The following is a 21320-nucleotide window of genomic DNA, read 5'->3' on the forward strand; positions in this document are numbered from 1 at the left end:
TGGTTGCATTGCAGCATCCCGAGCTCTGAGGATTATGACCTGGGAAGGAATCCCACTGGAGCATTGCAGCACACCCAAATCCCTGGGAGTCACTCTGGACCGTGCTCTGACCTACAAGAAGCACTGCTTGAACATCAAGCAAAAAGTGGGCGCTAGAAACAATATCATACGAAAGCTGACTGGCACAACCTGGGGATCACAACCAGATACAGTGAAGACATCTGCCCTTGCGCTGTGCTACTCAAAAACTCTTATGCTGCAGAAGAAATTCAAGACAGCAATCTGGGAAACCAGCTTGAAATCATCTGGATAAGAATCAAGGGAACTGGGACTCAAAAAGATGTCGTTGTAGGCGTCTACTACAGACCCCCAAGCCAGGAGGAAGATCTTGATGAAGTCTTCTGCCAACAGTTGACCAAACAGGCACAGAAAAGAGATGTAGTAGTCATGGGCGATTTCAACTATCCCGATATTTGCTGGAAAACAAACTCGGCCAAGAGTACAAGGTCCAACAAATTCCTCGCTTGCCTTGCAGACAATTTCATGGTCCAGAAGGTAGAAGAGGCAACAAGGGGATTGGCTACTCTTGATCTCATCCTAACAAATGTGGAGGACCTGATCGATGCGGTCGAAGTGGTAGGATCCTTAGGGGCAAGTGACCATGTGCTCCTGCAATTTGAGGTACAAAGGAAGGCTGAAACTAAGACAAGTCAAACCCGCATTTTGGACTTTAGGAGAGCTGATTTCCAAAAAATGAAGGAAACGCTGAGCAGCATTCCGTGGACACAGATACTAAAAGACAAGGGAGCTACGGATGGATGGGAACTTCTCAAGAGTGAAATACTCAAGGCGCAATTGCAAACCGTGCCAACAAAGAGAAAAAATAGGACAAGTGCAAAGAGGCCAGAATGGATGTCCAAAGAACTTCTAACTGTGCTAAGACACAAAAGAGACATGCACAAGAAGTGGAAAAAGGGAGAAATCACCAAAGAAGAATTCAAACAAATAGCCAACACCTGTAGGGAAAAGGTCCGCAAAGCTAAAGCAAAAAACGAGCTCAGACTTGCCAGGGACATTAAAAACAATAAAAAGGGCTTCTATTCTTATGTCAGTAGAAAAAGGAAAAACAAGGAGGCGATAGGACCTCTTCGAGGAGAAGATGGGGCAATGCTGACAGGGGATAGGGAAAAGGCAGAACTACTTAATGCCTTCTTTGCCTCGGTCTTCTCACAAAAAGAGAGTCTTCAACCTCAGCAAGATGGAGTGGATGAGGGATTGGAGGACATCCAACCCCAAATTGGGAAAGAAGTCGTCCAGGAATACCTGGCCGCTCTTAATGAGTTCAAGTCCCCAGGGCCAGATCAACTACACCCAAGAGTACTGAAGGAACTAGCGGAAGTCATTTCGGAACCATTGGCAACCATCTTTGAGAGTTCTTGGAGAACGGGAGAAGTTCCAGCAGATTGGAGGAGGGCCAATGTGGTCCCAATCTTCAAGAAGGGAAAAAAGGATGACCCAAACAACTACCGTCCGGTCAGCCTCACATCGATACCGGGCAAGATTCTGGAAAAGATTGTTAAGGAAGCGGTCTGCAAACACTTAGAAACAAATGCAGTCATCGCTAATAGTCAACATGGATTTATCAAAAACAAGTCATGTCAGACTAATCTGATCTCTTTCTTCGATAGAGCTACAAGCTGGGTAGATGCGGGGAATGCCGTGGATGTAGCGTACCTGGATTTCAGTAAGGCCTTTGACAAGGTCCCCCATGACCTTCTGGCAAGGAAACTAGTCCAATGTGGGCTAGGCAAAACTACGGTGAGGTGGATCTGTAATTGGTTAAGTGGACGAACACAGAGAGTGCTCACTAATGCTTCCTCTTCATCTTGGAAAGAAGTGACGAGCGGAGTGCCGCAGGGTTCCGTCCTGGGCCCGGTCCTGTTCAACATCTTTATTAATGACTTAGATGAAGGGCTAGAAGGCATGATCATCAAGTTTGCAGACGACACCAAATTGGGAGGGATAGCCAATAGTCCAGAGGACAGGAGCAGAATTCAAAACGATCTTGACAGATTAGAGAGATGGGCCAAAACTAACAAAATGAAGTTCAACAGTGACAAATGCAAGATACTCCACTTTGGCAGAAAAAATGAGATGCAAAGATACAGAATGGGGGACGCCTGGCTCGAGAGCAGTACGTGTGAAAAAGATCTTGGAGTCCTCGTGGACAACAAGTTAAACATGAGCCAACAATGTGATGTGGCGGCAAAAAAAGCCAATGGGATTTTGGCCTGCATCAATAGGAGCATAGTGTCTAGATCTAAGGAAGTAATGCTACCCCTCTATTCTGCTTTGGTTAGACCACATCTGGAATATTGTGTCCAATTCTGGGCACCACAATTCAAGAGAGATATTGACAAGCTGGAAAGTGTCCAGAGGAGGGCGACTAAAATGATCAAGGGTCTGGAGAACAAGCCCTATGAGGAGCGGCTTAGGGAACTGGGCATGTTTAGCCTGAAGAAGAGAAGGCTGAGAGGAGATATGATGAGGGCCATGTATAAATATGTGAGAGGAAGCCACAGGGAGGAGGGAGCAAGCTTGTTTTCTGCTTCCTTGGAGACTAGGACACGGAACAATGGCTTCAAACTACAAGAAAGGAGATTCCATCTGAACATTAGGAAGAACTTCCTGACTGTGAGAGCCGTTCAGCAGTGGAACTCTCTGCCCCGGAGTGTGGTGGAGGCTCCTTCCTTGGAAGCTTTTAAGCAGAGGCTGGATGGCCATCTGTCAGGGGTGATTTGAATGCAATATTCCTGCTTCTTGGCAGGGGGTTGGACTGGATGGCCCATGAGGTCTCTTCCAACTCTTTGATTCTATGATTCTATGATTCTACTCTGCTGCTAAGTATGCATGCCCAGTGTGGAACACATCTCACCACACTAAAACAGTGGATGTGGCTCTTAATGAGATATGCCGCATTATCACGGGGTGTCTGCGCCCTACACCAATGGAGAAATTACACTGCTTAGCCGGTATTGCTCCACCTGACATCCTCCAGGAAGTAGCAGCCAATAGTGAAAGGACCAAGGCAGGGACATCTCCAGCTCATCCCTTGTTTGGGTATCAGCTAGCACGCCAACGACTTAAATCTAGAAATAGTTTTCTAAGATCTACAGAGATACTCGCTGGAACACCACAGCAAGCGAGAGTCCAAAAGTGGCAGGCTCAAACCCAGAACCTCAATCAATGGCTGATACCAAATGAGAGACCCCCCCCGGGCACACAGAGGACTGGGTGACTTGGAAGGCGCTGAACAGACTGCGCTCTGGCACCACGAGATGCAGAGCCAACCTCAAGAAATGGGGCCACAAAGCTGATCACAGAGGTCGACATGGGCAGGAGCAGCCAGAAGGCGTGGAGGTTGCTAAGACGGTTGAGCAACGACCCCTCACAAACGAATACCCATGCCAACATAAAGGCAGATCAGATAGCACACCAACTCTTGAAGAACGGGAAACCCAACCTTGCCACCAAAGTAGGAAAGAAACCAATAGCCAGACAACCAGAGATTGAGAACAACAACCTTCATGAACCCTTTACACCTACTGAATTGGACATGGCTCTCAAGAAATGTAAGAATGGCAAAGCAGCTGGCCTGGATGATCTACGGATGGAACAAATGAAGAACTTTGGTCCAAAAGCAAGGCGCTGGCTGCTGGAGCTGGTGAACAACTGCACGGCATCCTGTCAGATCCCCAAAATCTGGAGGAAAGCAAGAGTCATTGGCATCTTGAAGCCAGGCAAAGACCGCAATGATCCAAAAAGCTACAGACCAATCTCCCTGTTGTGCCACCTCTACAAAGTTCTGGGGAGACTTATTTCGTGTAGAATTACGGAAAAATAGACCCCTGTCTGATCCCACAGCAAGCTGGCTTTGGGAAAGGCAAAAGCTGCACATCGCAAGTGCTGAACCTGACTCAGCACATGGAAGATGGCTTTGAAAGGCAGGAGATCACAGGAGCCGTCTTCATAGACCTGTCAGCGGCTTATGATACCGCAAACCACTGCCTCGCTTGCTGAGGTGTTCCAGTGAGTGTCTGTAGATCTTAGAAAACTATTTCTTGACTTGTCGTTGACATGCTGGCTGATACCCAAACAGGGGATGAGCTGGAGATGTCAGGAGCAGGACTGCAGGAAGGAGACAGAGAGAGAGACACAGCCTGGGAATCCCTGTGATGGAAGAGTTAGGCCAGGCCTTCCTTCCTTTTTCCCTTCTTTCCTTTTCCCTTCCTTCCTCCCTTTTTTCTTCTTTGTTTTCCCCTTCCTCCCTTTTTCCCTTCCTTTCTTCCTTTTCCCTTCCTTCCTCCCTTTTTCCTTCCTTCCTCCTTTTTCCTTCTTTCCTTTTCCCTTCCTTCCTCCATTTTCCTGCCTTTTCCCTTCCTTTTTCCTTCTTCCTTCCTCCCTTTTTCCTTCTTTCCTTTTCCCTTCCTTCCTCCCTTTTTTCCTTCTCCCTTCCTCCTTCCCTCCCTTTTTTGCTTCTTCCTTCCTCCCTTTTTCCCTTCTTTCCTTTTCCCTTCCTCCCTCCCTTTTTTCCTTCCTCCGTTTTTCCTTCTTTGTTTTCCCTTCCTCCCTATTTTCCTTCCTTCCTCCTTTTTTTCCTTCTTTCCTTTTCCTTTCCTTCCTCCCTTTTTCCTTCTTTCCTTTTCCCTCCCTCCCTCCCTTTTTCCTTCTTTGTTTTCCCTTCCTCCCTTTTTTCCTTCCTTCCTTCCTCCCTTTTTTCCTTCTTTCCTTTTCCCTCCCTCCCTCCCTTTTTCCTTCCTTTCTTCCTTTTCCCCTCCATCCTCCCTTTTTTCCTTCCTTCCTTTTTCCTTCTTTCCTTTTCTCTTCCTTCCTCCCTTTTTTCCTTTCCTTTTCCCATCCTTCCTCTTTTTTCCTTCCTTCGTTCCTTCCTTCCTTTAGTCCTCTTCCCCCTTCCCTCCCCCCTCCTGGGACTCCATCACCCAGAATTCCCGACCTTGGCTCAAGGCAGCTGAGGCTTCTGGGAGTTGAAGTGAGCAAGGGGGAGGGCTGGGGCCTGGGAATCCCTGCTGCAGAGAGTGGAGGGAATGCCCCCCTTGGACTAAAACTCCCACCGTCCCTGCAGAAAGGCCTGGCACCAGGGCTGGGGATGCTGGGAGCTCTTGGTCGAGGATATTTTGACCCTGTTGGGAATGGGACCCAAGAGAGCCAATGCCCACAACCCTTATTGCTGCTGCTGGATTGTAGAGAAGTGTTCTGGATCCACATGGTCTTTGGCAGAGAGGACACACGTGCTGGTGGGTGGCCTTTGCTTCTTCCAGAATTGGACCCAGGGTCATTCCAGGTGAGCTCTAACCAAGGCAGGACAGAGAGGCACCATGGCTTCCCTCCATCCGAACACTAGACTCCGTTGGATGCAGCCCAGAATCCCATTGGCTTTTTCAGCTGCTGCATCACACGCTTGGCTCGTGTTCGCCTTGAGAGCCCAGAGAGAGGAGAGATCTGTGGCCTGGAAGGAAAGGCAGGCCGAAGGGAGAATGGCAGAGAGGGGCGGGAGGATGGATCATGTCAATTCCCTGTTAAGATCAAAATAAGAATGAAAGAGGGGAGGGGGAGATGACTGATAGAGGTGAGACCCCTCTTCCCATCATCAAAGCCAAAAGGGGGGTCACAAGATGGGAGGCTCTTCAAGCCTTCTCTAGTAATGTTTATCTGTGATCCTGTTGCTTACTCTTTCCTGTATGTATGCAGCTTCCTAAACAGATGTAGCATAGGGTTGTTATAGGTTTTTCCGGGCTATATGGCCATGTTCTAGAGGCATATTTTCTCCTGACGTTTCGCCTGCATCTATGGCAAGCATCGTCAGAGGTAGTGAGGTGATGTAGCATACTTTATTTTTTAAAAAACAGATTTTTATCCAAAGACAAAAAAACAAAACAAAGCATGTTTACACAAATTACAGTTTTGGTTTTTTTTTTTTACACAAATTATAATTTTGGTACTTAAAAAAAGTACTACTTAACAAATGTAAAGTGAAGGACACACACCTTGCACAATAAGAGCAAAACTAACAGACAACACTAGTCTATAAACCTCTCGCTCACTATATGATTTTTATCTGTTCCTTTAAATGCTGTTCTATACTTCATCCATTTAGTTAATTTGTCCATCTCGACTAATTCATGAATCTTCATAAGCCGTTGTCATCATTCTTTGCCTTCCATTCTCTGCAGTGAGGGAGATGCGCTGTGCATCCTAATGGACCTTTTGCCAAAGGTGGTGATGAAAGAGTATAAAATATAAAGCAACAGACATCTATGTATCAATGTAGCTGTTCAATAACTAAACCAATTATAACACTGATATCATACACAGTAAGAGTATTATTGTATCAGTACCATGGGCAAAATCTATAGAAGCATCAGTTATTCAATCAAGAAAAACATCCATAACAAACATTTTCAAGTGCGAGCAAAAACCCGCGGAGAAGTCTCCCCTTAGAGAGATACAGGTCAATTACAGAATGGAAATGGTATATAACCTGCATATCCAAAAGGCCTCTCTCTGAAGGAAATTCTTTTAAAGTCTTGATGGGGTTGTGTGGTTACCTTTTTTTAAAAGCGCAAAATCTGAAGCTAGTGTGTGTGTGTGTGGGATTTTTCACTGAAATGGGAATAAAGAGTAGAGCCAATGGCTTTATTTTTAATGCAGAATTATGTTCAAGAATTCTAATTTTTAAAGGTCTGGAGGTCATGCCTACATATAGCAGTGAACATGGACATTGTATGACATACACCACTTTCTCTGTATTGCAGTTGGTGAAACTACAAAGTTGTATGTTGAGTTGCATTGTGGGGTGTGAGAACTGTTTTACTTTAAAAGATTGAATGCAATATGCCCAATGCCCACAACTTGTGTGGCCCCTAAGATTAGATTTGCTGATAGTAAATAAAGGGGTTGTGAAGTCAGATCTGATCATCATAGCCCTAAGATTCTGGGTTCGTTTGTTGGCTATCATTGGTACATTCTTGCATCCTGGAGTGTCACTGACCAAGTGTCAGTGCTTTCTAATTATTTTATTTATTTATTTATTTATTATTTCATGTACTTATACCCCGCCCTTCTCAACCCCCGAGGGGGGACTCAGGGCGGCTTACAAAAGGCACATCTTGGTGCCTACACAATTACAATAACATATAAAACCAGCAATTAAATGGTAAACAATTAAAACACTTAAAAAAACCAATATATCACACAATCAATAGCCAATCTCAGACAACAGCGTTCCTGATGTGTGGAGAATATGTGGTTAACCTAAGTGGCCATATAATACGGTCATTAGGTATCCTCACCATATCGCTCAGTAAATCATTTCTATCTGTGAACTTAACTTTTCTAATAGCAGTATTGATGATACTTGTGGGGTGCCTTTTTTCTTTGAATTGTTTCTCAAAAGTAATGACCTCTGGTGTGACCTCCTCGGGGGCAGTGGTGTTTTCGTTTTAATCTCATAAGTGTGGCATAGGGTAAGCTGGTGTGTAAACTATGATGGTGGCATTTATTTATCGTGCAGGAGTGAACAAAACAGTTGTATTGCATTAAAAAAACAATCAAGCAAAGAAAAAACAAAGAAAGCACAAAGTTTGCAAACTTGACATTCTATTAAATGTCCTTTGATCAGTAGCTGGCCACTTGGGGGAACATGAGAGAAGGCTCCCCACAAAATTGCAAGACATCTGGGCGTCCCCTGGGCAACATCTTTGCAGACGGCTAATTCTCTCATTCCAGAAGTGTCCAGAAGCAACTTGCAGCATTATGGTGGCAGGTGTTGCAATGCATGATGGAATTTTATCCATGGGTTTCCTTATTGCCTTTCTTATATACCATGACATCTAGAAAGTTTATATTTGTATGGCTATGGTTATAGTGAATTTGATGTTATCATGTATTGTGTTAAGCCAAGTACTTAAAGGAAATTGCAGATTCTTTTGATTTTCAAATTAAAAACATATCATCAGTACACCTGCCATCATATAGAATATCTGGCAAAAAAAAACAAACCCTGTTTTTGGTGTCATGTAGGATGTGGGTTTCTTCCAAATTTGAAATCAAAAGATTTCCCACTGAAGCGGCCAAAGGACTTCCCATTGCGACACCAAAAATCTGTAGATAGTATTGGGTTTTAGATCTGAAAAAATTATATTGCAGGACAATGTCTAACAAATCCATTAAAATATGAGAAGCTGGTGTTTGGGGCTCACGTATGTTTAGTAATTCCAAAATTATTGTTCTAGTTCGATCTAATGGTATGTTGGTATATAATGATGTTATGTCCAGTGTCATTAAGATGGATTGTGGTGGTATGGTAAGGTCCTCTATGATCTTTATGAAATGTTTAGTATCTTTCATATAAGACTGCATGAGGAGTACAAATGGTTGTAAATAATAATCCAAAAACTGCTCTAGGGGTTCCAGGATAGAGGAAGAGTCGGATACAATTGGTCTCCCTGGGGGAGGCATGTTTCCTTGTTGTATTTTAGGTGGAACATAGAACACTGGAATTCTGGGATTCTTGTTTGGCAGAAATCCAAATTGCTGATCTGAGATGCATCCTAAAGTGAGTCCTTCTGTACATACTGTTCAGATTAAAAAACGTATTTTGTCTGTAGGATCCTTAGGGATAGGTTTAGAGGAAGAAGTGTCTCCTGGGTGTCTCTCTACCTCTTTTACGTAATCCGTTTCGCTTAATGGAACTATTGCTCCTCCTTTATCTGCCTTCTTCCAGATGTATCCTTTCATGTTGGCCAATCTTTTTATGGTATTCATTTCGATGGATGTCATGTTGGAATGGGTGTAAATTTTGTTCCGGGACAATCTGTCTATGTCTCTTTCAACCACCTTTTCAAATGCCCTGATGGTTATATTATCCGTGTGTGGGGGAAAACTAGTTTTGGATTTAAAATCATTAAATAGTCTCAAATACAGAAAAGGGGTTCACTCTAAGCAGCGATAAGTACACACAAAGCAAGACTCATGGTCTCGCGTTCCAGAGCCCTCCTGAGGTTTTGTAAATAAACACAAGATAAGCCCAGACCATATTTACTTGCAAGTCTTCAGTCCGGCTTTTTTTACAGCGTCAGAAACAAATAGAGAACATACTGCAAGTCGCTTCTGGTGTGAGAGAACTGGACGTCTACAAAGACATTGCCCAGGGAATGCCCAAATGTGTTCCCATCCTGCTGGGAGGCTTCTCTTGTGTCACCGCACGGGGAAGCTAGGGCTGACAGATGGGAGCTCTCTCTGTCTCGTGGATTCAAACCACCAAACTTCAAGTTGTGGCAGCCATTAGCAGAAAATAAAATAATAATAAAGGGAAATCACAATAATTTAGAATAAAATAGAAGATTTAAGTTCTCACCAGATCCTTTGAAAGGAAAAGACCATTTCTAAAGAGGGAACTTCCTCATGCCTGAGAAACCTACAGATGTTATTGATCGTCACTGGACCTTGGTCAGTCAGAAGTGTTTCCTGTAGCCGATGTTTACTTAGATATGAAGTCAAGAAGAGAAGTTTGGCAGGACAAAGAGATCAACAGTATCGAGCCAAGACTTGGAACATCTAAGGTCAAATGGTGAGAGAGCGCCATCCTCTGACCACTTAACGTAAATAGCAGGCAATTTCAGAAAAGCTTTATCCTAGGTAATTTCCTTCATGATCTTCATATTAAGAAATACGTTATAATGAAGTTATAAGGCTGAATTAACTAAAGGAGATTGCCTTGATCAAATCTTATGTTATAAGCATATAAAAGTTATAAGTCAATTAGAGATTTAAGGCATTACACTTATAAGTGTCATCTTAGGGTAACGGGTGAAGGTTGGGATAAGTTACATAATCAAGCAGATGTTTGGGTTCACAACGTGGCTGCCAAGACCTGATAAAGATGTTTTTGGCAACTATATATGGAAACGCCTATTACTGATTGTATTGTGTAAATGTCAGACTCTTTCTGCGCATGTGTGGAAAGGTTGATATTATGCTATAAATACTGAAGCGATTCAGACCTCCAAGGTGTCAGCCCCTTCTTTGCTGTAAACCCTATACTCTGCAGAGATAGGAATAAACGCCTGGAAATCAGACATGCTGTCTCTCCATCTTCTTCCTTCTCCAAAAGCACTCTAATGAATCTCGGGTAACGTATATTCCGCAACAAAGTCAGCAGTTCGGCCAGCACAAGGGTTTAACCCATTGCACCAGTCCTGCTAAAATAGTACAATTGCAGCAATACAGTCGGAGTAACAATGAAGACAAGTTGATTAAGGTCAGGAGTCCAATTGTAGAGCACTGCAGATCCAGGTCAGGAGCAAGAAGAAAGGTTAACTGTCCAGGAGTCACATGCCAGGAGTTCATTCAACAGAGCTGATAAAATAACAAGAGTACAAACCGAATTCAGAGTCCCAAAGTCAAGCCAGAAAGTCAGGGATACAAACAACGTCCTGGTTCATAAATGAAACCAGAAGTCAGTCCAGAACTATTCAGGATACAACAAAGTCCAGAAAAGGGTGACAGGTACATGGCTAGAGGCCAAAATTCTAACCGAGGGGCAAGAGAGCCAAGACGGGAGACGAGGGTATGAAGAGATGACCTTCTCGGCTACCAAAGAGCTCTTCTTTTTCAGAACCCTTTTCTCCAGAGATCTCAGCTGCTGCTCCTTTCAGCAAACCTCCACAGATCACCCTAGAAGCCTGTGACGGGTTTCTTATGGAGGAGGCGAGGGGAACCCCTTCGGAGCTTGCTGCAATACGGAGAAAAATCCCCTTCTGAGTGAGACCTGCTCCCAGTAGCCGTCGACCAAGGCCACACAAACTAGTCCATGGTAGAGAAAGAGAGAGAGAAAGAGAGAGAGCCAGGTGCCGGCCTTCCTCTTTCATTCCAATATTTTTTGAAAGTGAGCTCAGAAACTGAAAGGCAGGTCTCCTCTAGCGGCGCATGAGTTCCGTGATGTTTACTGTATGCTGAACATCCTCTAAAGCTCTTCCCACATTCCGTGCATTTATGTGGCTTCTCTACTATGTGGCTCCTTTGAAAGCAATGTAGATAGATTTGGAAGGAATCGAGACAGTTGCTCTGACTGAAACTTTCTCCACATTCTATGCACTTCTATGGCTTCTGTACTGAGTGAGTCATTTGGTGGGAATGTAGATTGCCATTGTGCCTGAAGGTCTTTCCACATTCCATACATTTATATGGCTTCTCCCCTGGGTGGATCCTTTGATGGGACCGTAGATGGCCACTCTCACTGAAGCTCTTTCCACATTCCATACATTTATACGGCTTCGCCCCTGTGTGGATCCTTTGATGGGACCGTAGATTGCCACTCTCACTGAAGCTCTTTCCACATTCCATACATTTATATGGCTTCTCCCCTGTGTGAATCCTTTGATGGGACCGTAGATGGCCACTCTGACTGAAGCTCTTTCCACATTCCATACATTTATATGGCTTCTCCCCTGTGTGGATCCTTTGATGGGAACGTAGATGGCCACTCCGACTGAAGCTTTCTCCACATTCCATACATTTATATGGCTTCTCCCCTGTGTGGATCCTTTGATGGGACCGTAGATGGCCACTCTCACTGAAGCTCTTTCCACATTCGCTGCATTTATGTGGCTTCTCCCCTGTGTGCGTCCTTTCATGGGACCGTAGAGTGCCACTCAGACTGAAACTTTCTCCACATTCCACGCATTTATGTGGCTTCTCTCCTGTGTGCGTCCTTTGATGGGAACGTAGAGTGCCACTCTCACTGAAGCTCTTTCCACATTCCATGCATTTATGTGGCTTCTCCCCTGTGTGCGTCCTTTGATGGGACCGTAGATGGTCACTCCGACTGAAGCATTTTCCACATTTCATGCATTGATATGGCTTCTCCCCTGTGTGGATCCTTTGATGGGACCATAGACTGTCACTGCGACTGAAGCTTTCTCCACATTCCACGCATTTATGTGGCTTCTCCCCTGTGTGAATACTTTGATGGGACCGTAGATGGCCACTCTGACTGAAGCTCTTTCCACATTCCATACATTTATATGGCTTCGCCCCTGTGTGGATCCTTTGATGGGAACGTAGATTTCCACTCTGACTGAAGCTTTCTCCACATTCCATGCATTTATAGGGCTTCTCCCCTGTGTGGATCCGTTCATGTACAGTAAGATGACTTTTGCTTTGAAATTGTTTTCCACACTCCATACACTGATGTAACTTCTCCCCTGTGTCTGCTCTAAGATAGGGAGGTAGGGGACTTGCCATTCTTTTACATTTATAATTCAAATATGATGCCAGGGGTTCACAGATTTAAACCTCCTGAACAGCACAGGTTTTGTATTGCTTTAGCCTTCTGCTTGCTTTCCCAAGCCTCTCTTTTTTCAGAACGTTCTCATTTCCTCTCCTTAACAGAACAGGTATGTAGCTTGAAATATATTTTTATACTAATTATTTTTTTCTTGTTGTCATTGTTGTGTATCTTTAGGTCACTTTGGACTTATAGCACTCCTCAGTCAAAGCTCTCACAAGGCGTTCTTCGCAGAACTTGTTCCGAAGTTACCTGCCAGAGAAATGAGAGGAAAATCTCTTCAGCAGTTGAACAGAGAAAGATCTCATGGAACACGAAGAGGAAGTCTAGTGCTGTAGCAAACCCAGAGGAAGAGGGAAGCTGCCCATTGCCTGGTGACACTTGGCAAACTACGAACAATCCTTCCTCAGGTACAAAGGGGACAGGCACAAAGATTCTCTGTGTGCGATTTCTTACACTGCCAGGTGTTCAGGGAGGGGCCTTTTGAATCCTCAGCCAGGGGGGTCCTGGGCCTCTCTCAACCACAAACTCTAGAGTCCTGCAGGAAAGAGACACAGGACTTCAAAGGGGAAGCACGCTCTTCTCCTCCTTGGAAGGCCAGACTCATAACTTTTCTGAGGCTGGGAGGGATTCTTCCTCCGCGTGGCTTTTGGGCCTTCTCCTTTTGAGTCCACCCTCCCCTTTCTTTGCTTGCCTCTCTGCCCTCCTCTTTCTGCTTCCAGAAGGCATTGACATCCTTCCTGCCCTTCCTTTCATAGAATCATAGAATCAAAGAGTTGGAAGAGACCTCATGGGCCATCCAGTCCAACCCCATTCTGCTAAGAAGCAGGAACATTGCACTCAAATCACCCCTGACAGATGGCCATCCAGCCCCTGTTTAAAAGCCTCCAAAGAAGGAGCCTCCACCACACTCTGGGGCAGAGAGTTCCACTGCTGAACGGCTCTCACAGTCAGGAAGTTCTTCCTCATGTTCAGATGGAATCTCCTCTCTTGTAGTTTGAAGCCATTGTTCCGCGTCCTAGTCTCCAGGGAAGCAGAAAACAAGCTTGCTCCCTCCTCCTCCCTGTGGCTTCCTCTCACATATTTATACATGGCTATCATATCTCCTCTCAGTCTTCTCTTCTTCAGGCTAAAAATGCCCAGCTCCTTAAGCCGCTCCTCATAGGGCTTGTTCTCCAGACCTTTGATCTGCTCCCTCCTCCCTGTGGTTTCCTCTCACATATTTATACATGGCTATCATGTCTCACTCTCAGCCTTCTCTTCTTCAGGCTAAATGAATGGGGAGCGGTGGATGTGTTGCAGCCACCCCAGGCTTCACGGATTACCTCCAGCTCCGCAGTGTGGTGAGTCTGTTTTGAAAAATGTGTTTCTTTAAAACATGAGCTTGTGTTCGGGTAACACAATTGTTTAGGTATTACTGTTTTAAACATTTCTTATTAATGGTTTATGAGTTGTACTTCATTTGAAAGGAAAGGGATGAGAATGTAGACCTGGAGACTGGAGTTGCACCAACCTCTGCACCAGGTGGGCTCTGAAGAGGAGGGCATCCCATCATGGGGAGACCGCAGAAGAGAAGGCCCTCCTGGTTTCCATGGGTTCTCATATTTATACAGACTTCATGTCCATGTAATACTGCTTTTATCTGCACCCTCATTTTTTATACATCCTTTACTTAAAAGGGGGGGGGGGGAGAGAAAAAAGGGGGGAAGATAGGTGACCTCTGGTCTCTCCCAATCTAGTCTCAAAGAAAGCTATAATCATACGCTTAACCTTCTAGACCTCTCTATATTTACTCTTTTCTCATATTAAAATTATATTTTCCTGTTCAATCCTTTTTCCAGAAACCATTTCCTCACCTCTGATGTCCCTTAACAGTATTGTAAGAAGTTTTATGAATAGAAGAGGCGAGAGCGGGCATCCCTGCGGGGTCCCTGTTTGACTTTCCCATGGCTTGCCTAGGCTTCCCTTTGCAATCCCTTGTGCCGTCTGTCTAGTGCCGTGGCTCCCAACCTTTTTTGGGACCAGGGGCCACTTTGGCCAGGGACCCCTCTCCAACATTAGTACCCAAAGGGTTACGAATCAGTTTTTGGTCAACATTAGATTTGGTTTGGTTATTTGGGGTGCTGATTCAGAAAACTGCACTGGAGAGAACACCTCAGCTCTACTTTCTGACACAGAACAACATATGCCACCCAGGATTCACCATCTGCTTGTCACAAGAAATATAATGTGCAGATTTGATATGATATATGGTTTGAATGAAACTGAATGAAAGAATGAATGAACGAGAGTGAATAATTTTGAAGACACCAAAATCATTAACTACCTAGGGCAACAGACACGATGGCTCTGGAACGTCCCCTCTCAAGTAGCCGAGCCAAACCTGCTCCTTGGCAGCCATGAAGCAGATGAAGAGAAGACTCAAGTGCGTGTGGCATTCAGAGCCTAGCAAGTCAAATCCACAAGGTCTAGATACTAAAGTGAATTAAATACAGAATTCTTAAAAACGGATCGGTTGAACCTGGCTCAATCCCTCTTCAAGGGGCTCAAAATGGGGGACAAATTTCAGGAACTAAAGGAAAGGGATGGTTCCCAGAGCGAAGCGCAAAAAAGGCTGACTGTCTTTGGATGTCAAAGTGTGATAAGAAATTGAATGTGCAAATTTGATAAATGTGAATTTAATATGATGTGTGGGAATGAATGGAAGGATGTATGAATGGAGTTAATGATTTTGGAACCATCAGTATAATATTATGGCTTACAATCACTAACTACCTGCTTGCTGGGCTTGCTAAGGAGAAACCCTGATAATTATTCATTTATTTTATTTTTTATTATTTACTTTATTTGTATACCGCTGTTCTCAGCCCTTAGGCGACTCACAGCGGTTCACAACAAGAACAGCAGAAATTCCATGCTATCATAACACAGTATAAAAAACAGATTGGCACCATAACATATTATAGAAAAGTATATAATTAACAACAATATACAATTAACACCAATAGCCATTCGCTAGCATCTCATCACTAAAAACATGATCCAGATCCGTCATCCATTGTTCCATTCCTATGTTCATTACATTCACTGCACTAACTATTTGAACGCCTGTTCAAACAACCAGGTTTTCACTTTTTTGCGGAATACCATTAATGATGGAGCTAGTCTAATGTCCGTGGGAAGGGCGTTCCACAGCCGCGCGGCCGCTACCGAGAAGGCCCTATCTCTCGTTCCCGCCAGCCGTGCCTGTGAGGCAGGCGGGATCGAGAGCAGGGCCTCCCCGGAAGATCTCAAAGTCCTGGTGGGTTCATAGGCAGAGATGCGGTCGGATAGGTTGCTTGGGCCGGAACCGTTTAGGGCTTTAACGGCCAACGCCAGCACTTTGAATTGAGCCCGGTAGCAAATCGGTAGCCAGTGGAGTTGGCTCAGCAGGGGGGTTGTATGCTCCCTGCGCTCCGCTCCTGTTAGAATCATGGCTGCCCAGCGTTGGACTAGTTGAAGCTTCCGAGCCGTCTTCAAAGGCAACCCCACGTAGACAGCGTTGCAGTAGTCTAAACGTGGACTACCGTGGCCAAGTCAGACTGGCCACGGAAGTGGGACAGTGATAAAGGAAATGTTTGCAACCTTCCTTATGTTAAGAAGGAAGTCAACACAAGCCTTGTGTTTGTCAACACCAATCAAGAAGATCAACACTGAGATGGAAGCCAGGACGGAAGATGTCTATCATTAATTTACAACTTTGGGACGACATCAACAGAATATGCCTATAAAAGACTCAGCCTAATAATGCTCAAAGTGTGACAGACAGAGACACTGTTCACCCGCCATGCTCTGCTCCATGGGAAGGACAGAGGTGGTGTATTCAGAGAGTGGCAGATCTGCTATGGGAAAGCATGATTCTGGTCACTTTGGGGCTTCTTTTTCAAGGGAAGAGGAAGAAGGAAGGCGCTTTTGGAGTCTTAGATTTTGTGCAGGGAGTCAGGTCCTGTTGTATGGAAAACAGAGATCTGGTCCTTGGCATTGTTCTTAGGGAAGAAGCTTTGGCATTTCAGCATTTTGAAGTTATGGCGTTATGGAAGCCATGGAACTATGCGTTGGCAGGCTGCAGGAAATCAGGGTCTGGCCTAAGAGGTGCTTCTCCAAGGAGGGAGAAAAGGATATGGTAATATTTGGATGCATGTGGATGAATGCGTGTACATTTGGGTGTGAGTGTTGAATGAAAATGCAATTCCCCTTTGTTTGTTTGTTAACCAATGTAATTGTGAATCCAATGTAGTTGCATAGAATCTGTATGTCTGTCTGTCCAATGTCATTCTTTGCCCAAATGTTTTCTGTAATCTGATATACCTTCTCACACTGGAAATTGCAACACAAAGAACCTATGCTTCAAAGTTATTGAAAAGTCATTCATGACAAAAGCATCCAAAAAATTATTCTGCATGTTGTTCAAGCAATTTGACAGCGCAAACCTCCTCCAAACTCTGCCAGCCTCACTCCCAGGGCGCCTGGCATCCCTAAAGCACACATTGGACGGAAACGAGCACATTTCAACACATATCAAAACATAGCGTGCAACCGGCGCCATGCAAGTGCCCTGATTTTCCTTGACACACACACACACACCTATCTATCTATGAACATGTTGTTCTGGTAAATCCTTGCAGGACACAAGTATGTGTGTGAAGACAAACCTTATTGTTTGTAATTATCTTGTTCAGTGACTAAGTAGGTCAAGCAGGAATCTTGTGCCATGCCCAAGGAGCTAAAACTGTTTGTGTTTTTGGAATACATTGTGGTGGGTGTTATACTTCTGCTGGGTTTTTGAATACATTGTGGTGGGTGTTGGCGTTCTGGTGGGCTGCTGCTGGAGTTGTGTTTCACCAGTGTGGAGTTACAGCAGGAGATGCTGAGGGTGAAATAGCGATTTCCTTCAGGTTGTTTTGATTTCCCATTTGCTGCTTAGAAGATGCTTTGATTTATGCATATTAGAAAGACTGTGTAAATATGTGGCACTGCTGTTTCTGTGTGCTGCGTTGCCAGTTTTGTTTCATCTCTGCAAACCTGAGAGAGTAAAGATTTTCTGTTTATCTTGGCTATTGCTCTGAGAATATTTTGCATCTGGGTTTTTGGGCATTAGCATGCTGGAATCAAACACTAGCTGCATAACATATGTTTCTTTGAAGGGAGGGAGGAATCATAGAATCAAAGAGTTGGAAGAGACCTCCTGGGCCATCCAGTCCAACCCCATTCTGCCAAGAAGCAGGAATATTGCATTCAAATCACCCCTGACAGATGGCCATCCAGCCTCTGTTTAAAAGCTTCCAAAGAAGGAGCCTCCACCACAGAGAGTTCCACTGCTGAACGGCTCTCACAGCCAGGAAGTTCTTCCTCATGTGCAGATGGAATCTCCTCTCTTGTAGTTTGAAGCCAGAAGGAAGACTGGGAGGGAGGAGGATCAGAAATGTGGAAGGCAGGCAGGGATAGAGGAAGGAGGGAGAGAAGAGAGGAAGGTAGGGATAAAGGGAGGAATGAAGTAAGGAAGGAGGGAGAGAAGGGAAGGAAGGGAGGAAGGAAGGAAGGAAGGGAGAGTGGAAGGAAGAAAAGGAAGGGATGAAGGGAGGAATGATGCAAGGAAGCAAGGAGAGAAGGAAAAAAGAGAGGGAGAGAAGGGAAGAAAGGGATGAGGGTAGGGAGCAAGGAAGGGAGAGCGGAAGGAAGAGAAGAAGGAAGGGATGGATGGAGGGAGGAATGAAGTAAGGAAGGATGTAGAGAAGGAAGAAAGGGAGAGAGGGGGAGAAGGGAAGAAAGGGAGGAAGGGGCCAATGACACGAACAGCGCAAGCCTCACTCCCAGAGGAGCTGGCATCCCTAAGGCACACTTTGGAAGGAAAGAAGCACATTTCAGAACAAAGCATGTGACCAGCCCCATTCAAGTGCCCAGACACACAGACATTGATCCATCCATCCATCTATATGATTGTATGAAGCGAGGGAGGGAGGAGGGAGGGAAGAATGGGAGGAAGGAAGGAAGAGCGGAAGGAAGAGAGGAAGGAAGGGATGAAGGAAGGAATGAAGTAAGGAAGCAGGGAGAGAAGGGAGAAAGGGAGGGAGGGAGAGAAGGGAAGAAAGTGAGGAAGGAAGAGAGGAAGGGAATGAAGTAAGGAAGGAGTGAGAGAAGGAAGAAAGGGATGAAGAATTGTATTTGTATTTGTGTAATTGTATTATTGAGAGTGATGTTGTTATTGTTGTTGTGATATTGCCTTTATTGTAAATTGTTTTTATATGTTGTACACCGCCGTGAGTCGCCCTAGGGCTGAGAACGGCGGTCTACAAGTGCAGTAAATAAATAAATAAATAAATAAATAAGAAAGGGGGCAAGGAAGGAGGAGCGGAAGGAAGGGATGAAGGAAGGAAGGAAGGAAGGAAGGAGGGAGGGAGAGGAGGAAGAAAGGTATGAAGGGCAGAATGAAGTAAGGAAGGAGGGGGAGAAGGAAAGAAAGAGAGGAAGGGAGGGAGGAAGGAAGGGATGAAGCGTGGAATGAAGTAAGGAAAGGGTGAGAGAAGGAAGAAAGGGATGAAGGAAGGGGGCAAGGAAGGAAGAGCGGAAGAAAGGGATGAAGGAAGGAAGGAGGGAGAGGAGGAAGAAAGAGAGGAAGAGGAGAAAAGGAGGAAGAAGGCAAGGAAGAAGGAAAAAGGGAAGGGTTAAGGAAAGAAAGGGAGGAAGGTAGGGAGCAAGGAAGGAAGAGCGGAAGGAAGAGAGGAAGGAAGGGAGGAAGCGTGGAATGAAGTAAGGAAGGAGGGAGAGAAGGAAGAAAGGGAGGAAGGAAGGGGGCAAGGAAGGAAGAGCCGAAGGAAGGGATGGAGGGAGGAATGAAGTAAGGAAGGATGGAGAGAAGGAAGATAGGGAGGGAGGGGGAGAAGGAAGAAAGGGATGAAGGAAGGGGGCAAGGAAGGAAGAGCGGAAGGGAGAAAGGAAGGAAGGGATGAATGAAGTAAGGAAGGATGGAGAGAAGGAAGAAAGAGTGGAAGGAAGGAGGGAGGGAGGGAGGGAGGGAGAGGAGGAAGAGAAGGAAAGGAGGAAGAAGGGAAGGAAGAAGGGGAAAAAAGAAAGGGAAGGGTGAAGGGAAGAAAGGGAGGGAGACGTCAATGGCACAAGCAGCCCAACCCTCCCTCGCAGGGCCCTTCTGCCTTCCCCAAAGCCCACTCTGGAAGGAAGGAAGGAAGGAAGGAAGGAAGGAAGGAAGGAAGGAAGGAAGGAAGGAAGGAAGGAAGGAAGGAAAGGAGCCCCTTCCCAAGGAGTGTGTGGCCAGCCCTGAGTTCCCTTGAGACACACACACACACCTGCACCTGCCCATCTCTCTCTCCCTGTCTGCCTGCCTGCCTCGAGGTGTGTTTGTGGGCGAGGGATGCCCGACTGGCTCCCTCTTCCAGAGCCCACGGCAAGAGACCCCACTGGCGAGGGACCAGGACCCCCCCCATCCCCCGCTCCTTCAGGACCCCCTTTGCGCCCAGGTGGGGGTGGGAGAGGGTCCCGAGGGAGGGGTCCTGCGCCCAGGGGGTCCCCAGCACAGGCCTCAGGCCCCCCTCCCTCCTTGGGCCTCCCCCCCTCCCCCTCTTCTCTGAGGGAATCCCAGGAGGAGCCTGCCAGGCCGCTCGGAAGGAGGCCCGCCTAAAGGAAGGCCGCCTCGTAGTCTCCGAAGAGTCTCCTGCCCATCCCCTCCCCTCCCCCATTCCCTCGCCCTTTCCTCCCTCACCTTCCACTGATCCCGAGAAGAAGCCTGGCTGCCTCTCCCTCAGCTAGGCCCCACCGGAAGCGCCGCTCCCACTTCCGCCCGCGGAGGCCTCCCCCCCCCCCCGTTCCCTCGGTCTCCAATGGCCTGCCCGTGACGTCACCCCGGAGGCCTACTTCCGCCCGGCGCTATCATGGCGAGAGGAGGAGGCGTGTGCCCAAAGAGGGGCGGGGCTTGGCCTTAAAGGAGCCGGGCTGCAGGAAGGCGGCGGGGAGGCAGACCTAGGCTGCAGTTCCTCCCAAAGGGGCCTGGTCTCTCCTTCCTGGGTCCAGCCTGGGGAGGGGTCCCTGCAGAGGGAGAGGGGGGGAGGGGGGCTGGCAAGGGAGGGAGGCTCCTCTCTCTCTCTCTCTCTCTCACAGACACAACATGCATCCCTGGGTTGTTGCTGTGAATGGTTTACTGGGCTGACTGGCCAGGTTCCAGAAGCACTCTCTCCTGACATTCCCCTTCCATCTATCTCTGGCTGAAGGCATCCTCTGAGGTTGGGAGGGAGGCCTCTTGCAAACTGGGCGAATAGAGTTCACATACATCCCTGTGGAGTGATGCCCAGGGTGGGAGAGAGAAAGAACTCCTGACTGTTGGAGGCAAGCATGGATGTTTCCATTCACCACCTTCATTCGCACTGAATGGCCTTGCAGGTCCAAAGCCTGGCTGCTTCCTGCCTGGCTTCCAACAGATATACAAACCCCACTTGCCTACTTTCCCACATCAAGCAAAAAGTGGGCGCTAGAAACAACATCATACGAAAGCTGACTGGCACAACCTGGGGATCACAACCAGACAGTGAAGACGTCTGCCCTTGCGCTATGCTACTCTGCTGCTGAGTACGCATGCCCACTGTGGAACACATCTCACCACGCTAAAACAGTGGATGTGGCTCTTAATGAGGCATGCCACATTATCACGGGGTGTCTGCACCCTACACCACTGGAGAAATTACACTGCTTAGCCGGTATTGCACCACCTGACATCCGCCGGGAAGTGGCAGCCAATACTGAAAGGACCAAGGCAGAGACATCTCCAGCCCATCCATTGTTTGGGTATCAGCCAGCACGTCAACGACTTAAATCAAGACAGTTTTCTACGATCTACAGAGACACTCGCTGTAACACCTCAGCAAGTGAAAGTCCAAAAGAGGCAGGCCCAAACCCAGTACCTCAATCC

At 46.3% G+C, this 21320-nt stretch overlaps 1 protein-coding gene across 1 annotated transcript; it reads right to left on the reverse strand.

The window, feature by feature from the left end:
- Positions 1–5945: 5945 nt before the first annotated feature.
- LOC137096229 (zinc finger protein 665-like) lies at positions 5946–20186 on the reverse strand. The gene is made up of 2 exons (XM_067464934.1): positions 20121–20186; positions 5946–12619 (listed from the first exon to the last, which is right to left on the reverse strand). The coding sequence occupies exon 2, from the start codon at positions 12322–12324 to the stop codon at positions 11179–11181; it is 1146 nt and encodes a 381-aa protein (XP_067321035.1). The 5' UTR covers positions 12325–12619; positions 20121–20186; the 3' UTR covers positions 5946–11178.
- Between the last annotated feature and the right edge of the window lie 1134 nt (positions 20187–21320).

This window comes from Anolis sagrei, chromosome 2 (assembly GCF_037176765.1).
Source record: "Anolis sagrei isolate rAnoSag1 chromosome 2, rAnoSag1.mat, whole genome shotgun sequence".
NCBI lineage: Eukaryota > Metazoa > Chordata > Lepidosauria > Squamata > Dactyloidae > Anolis > Anolis sagrei.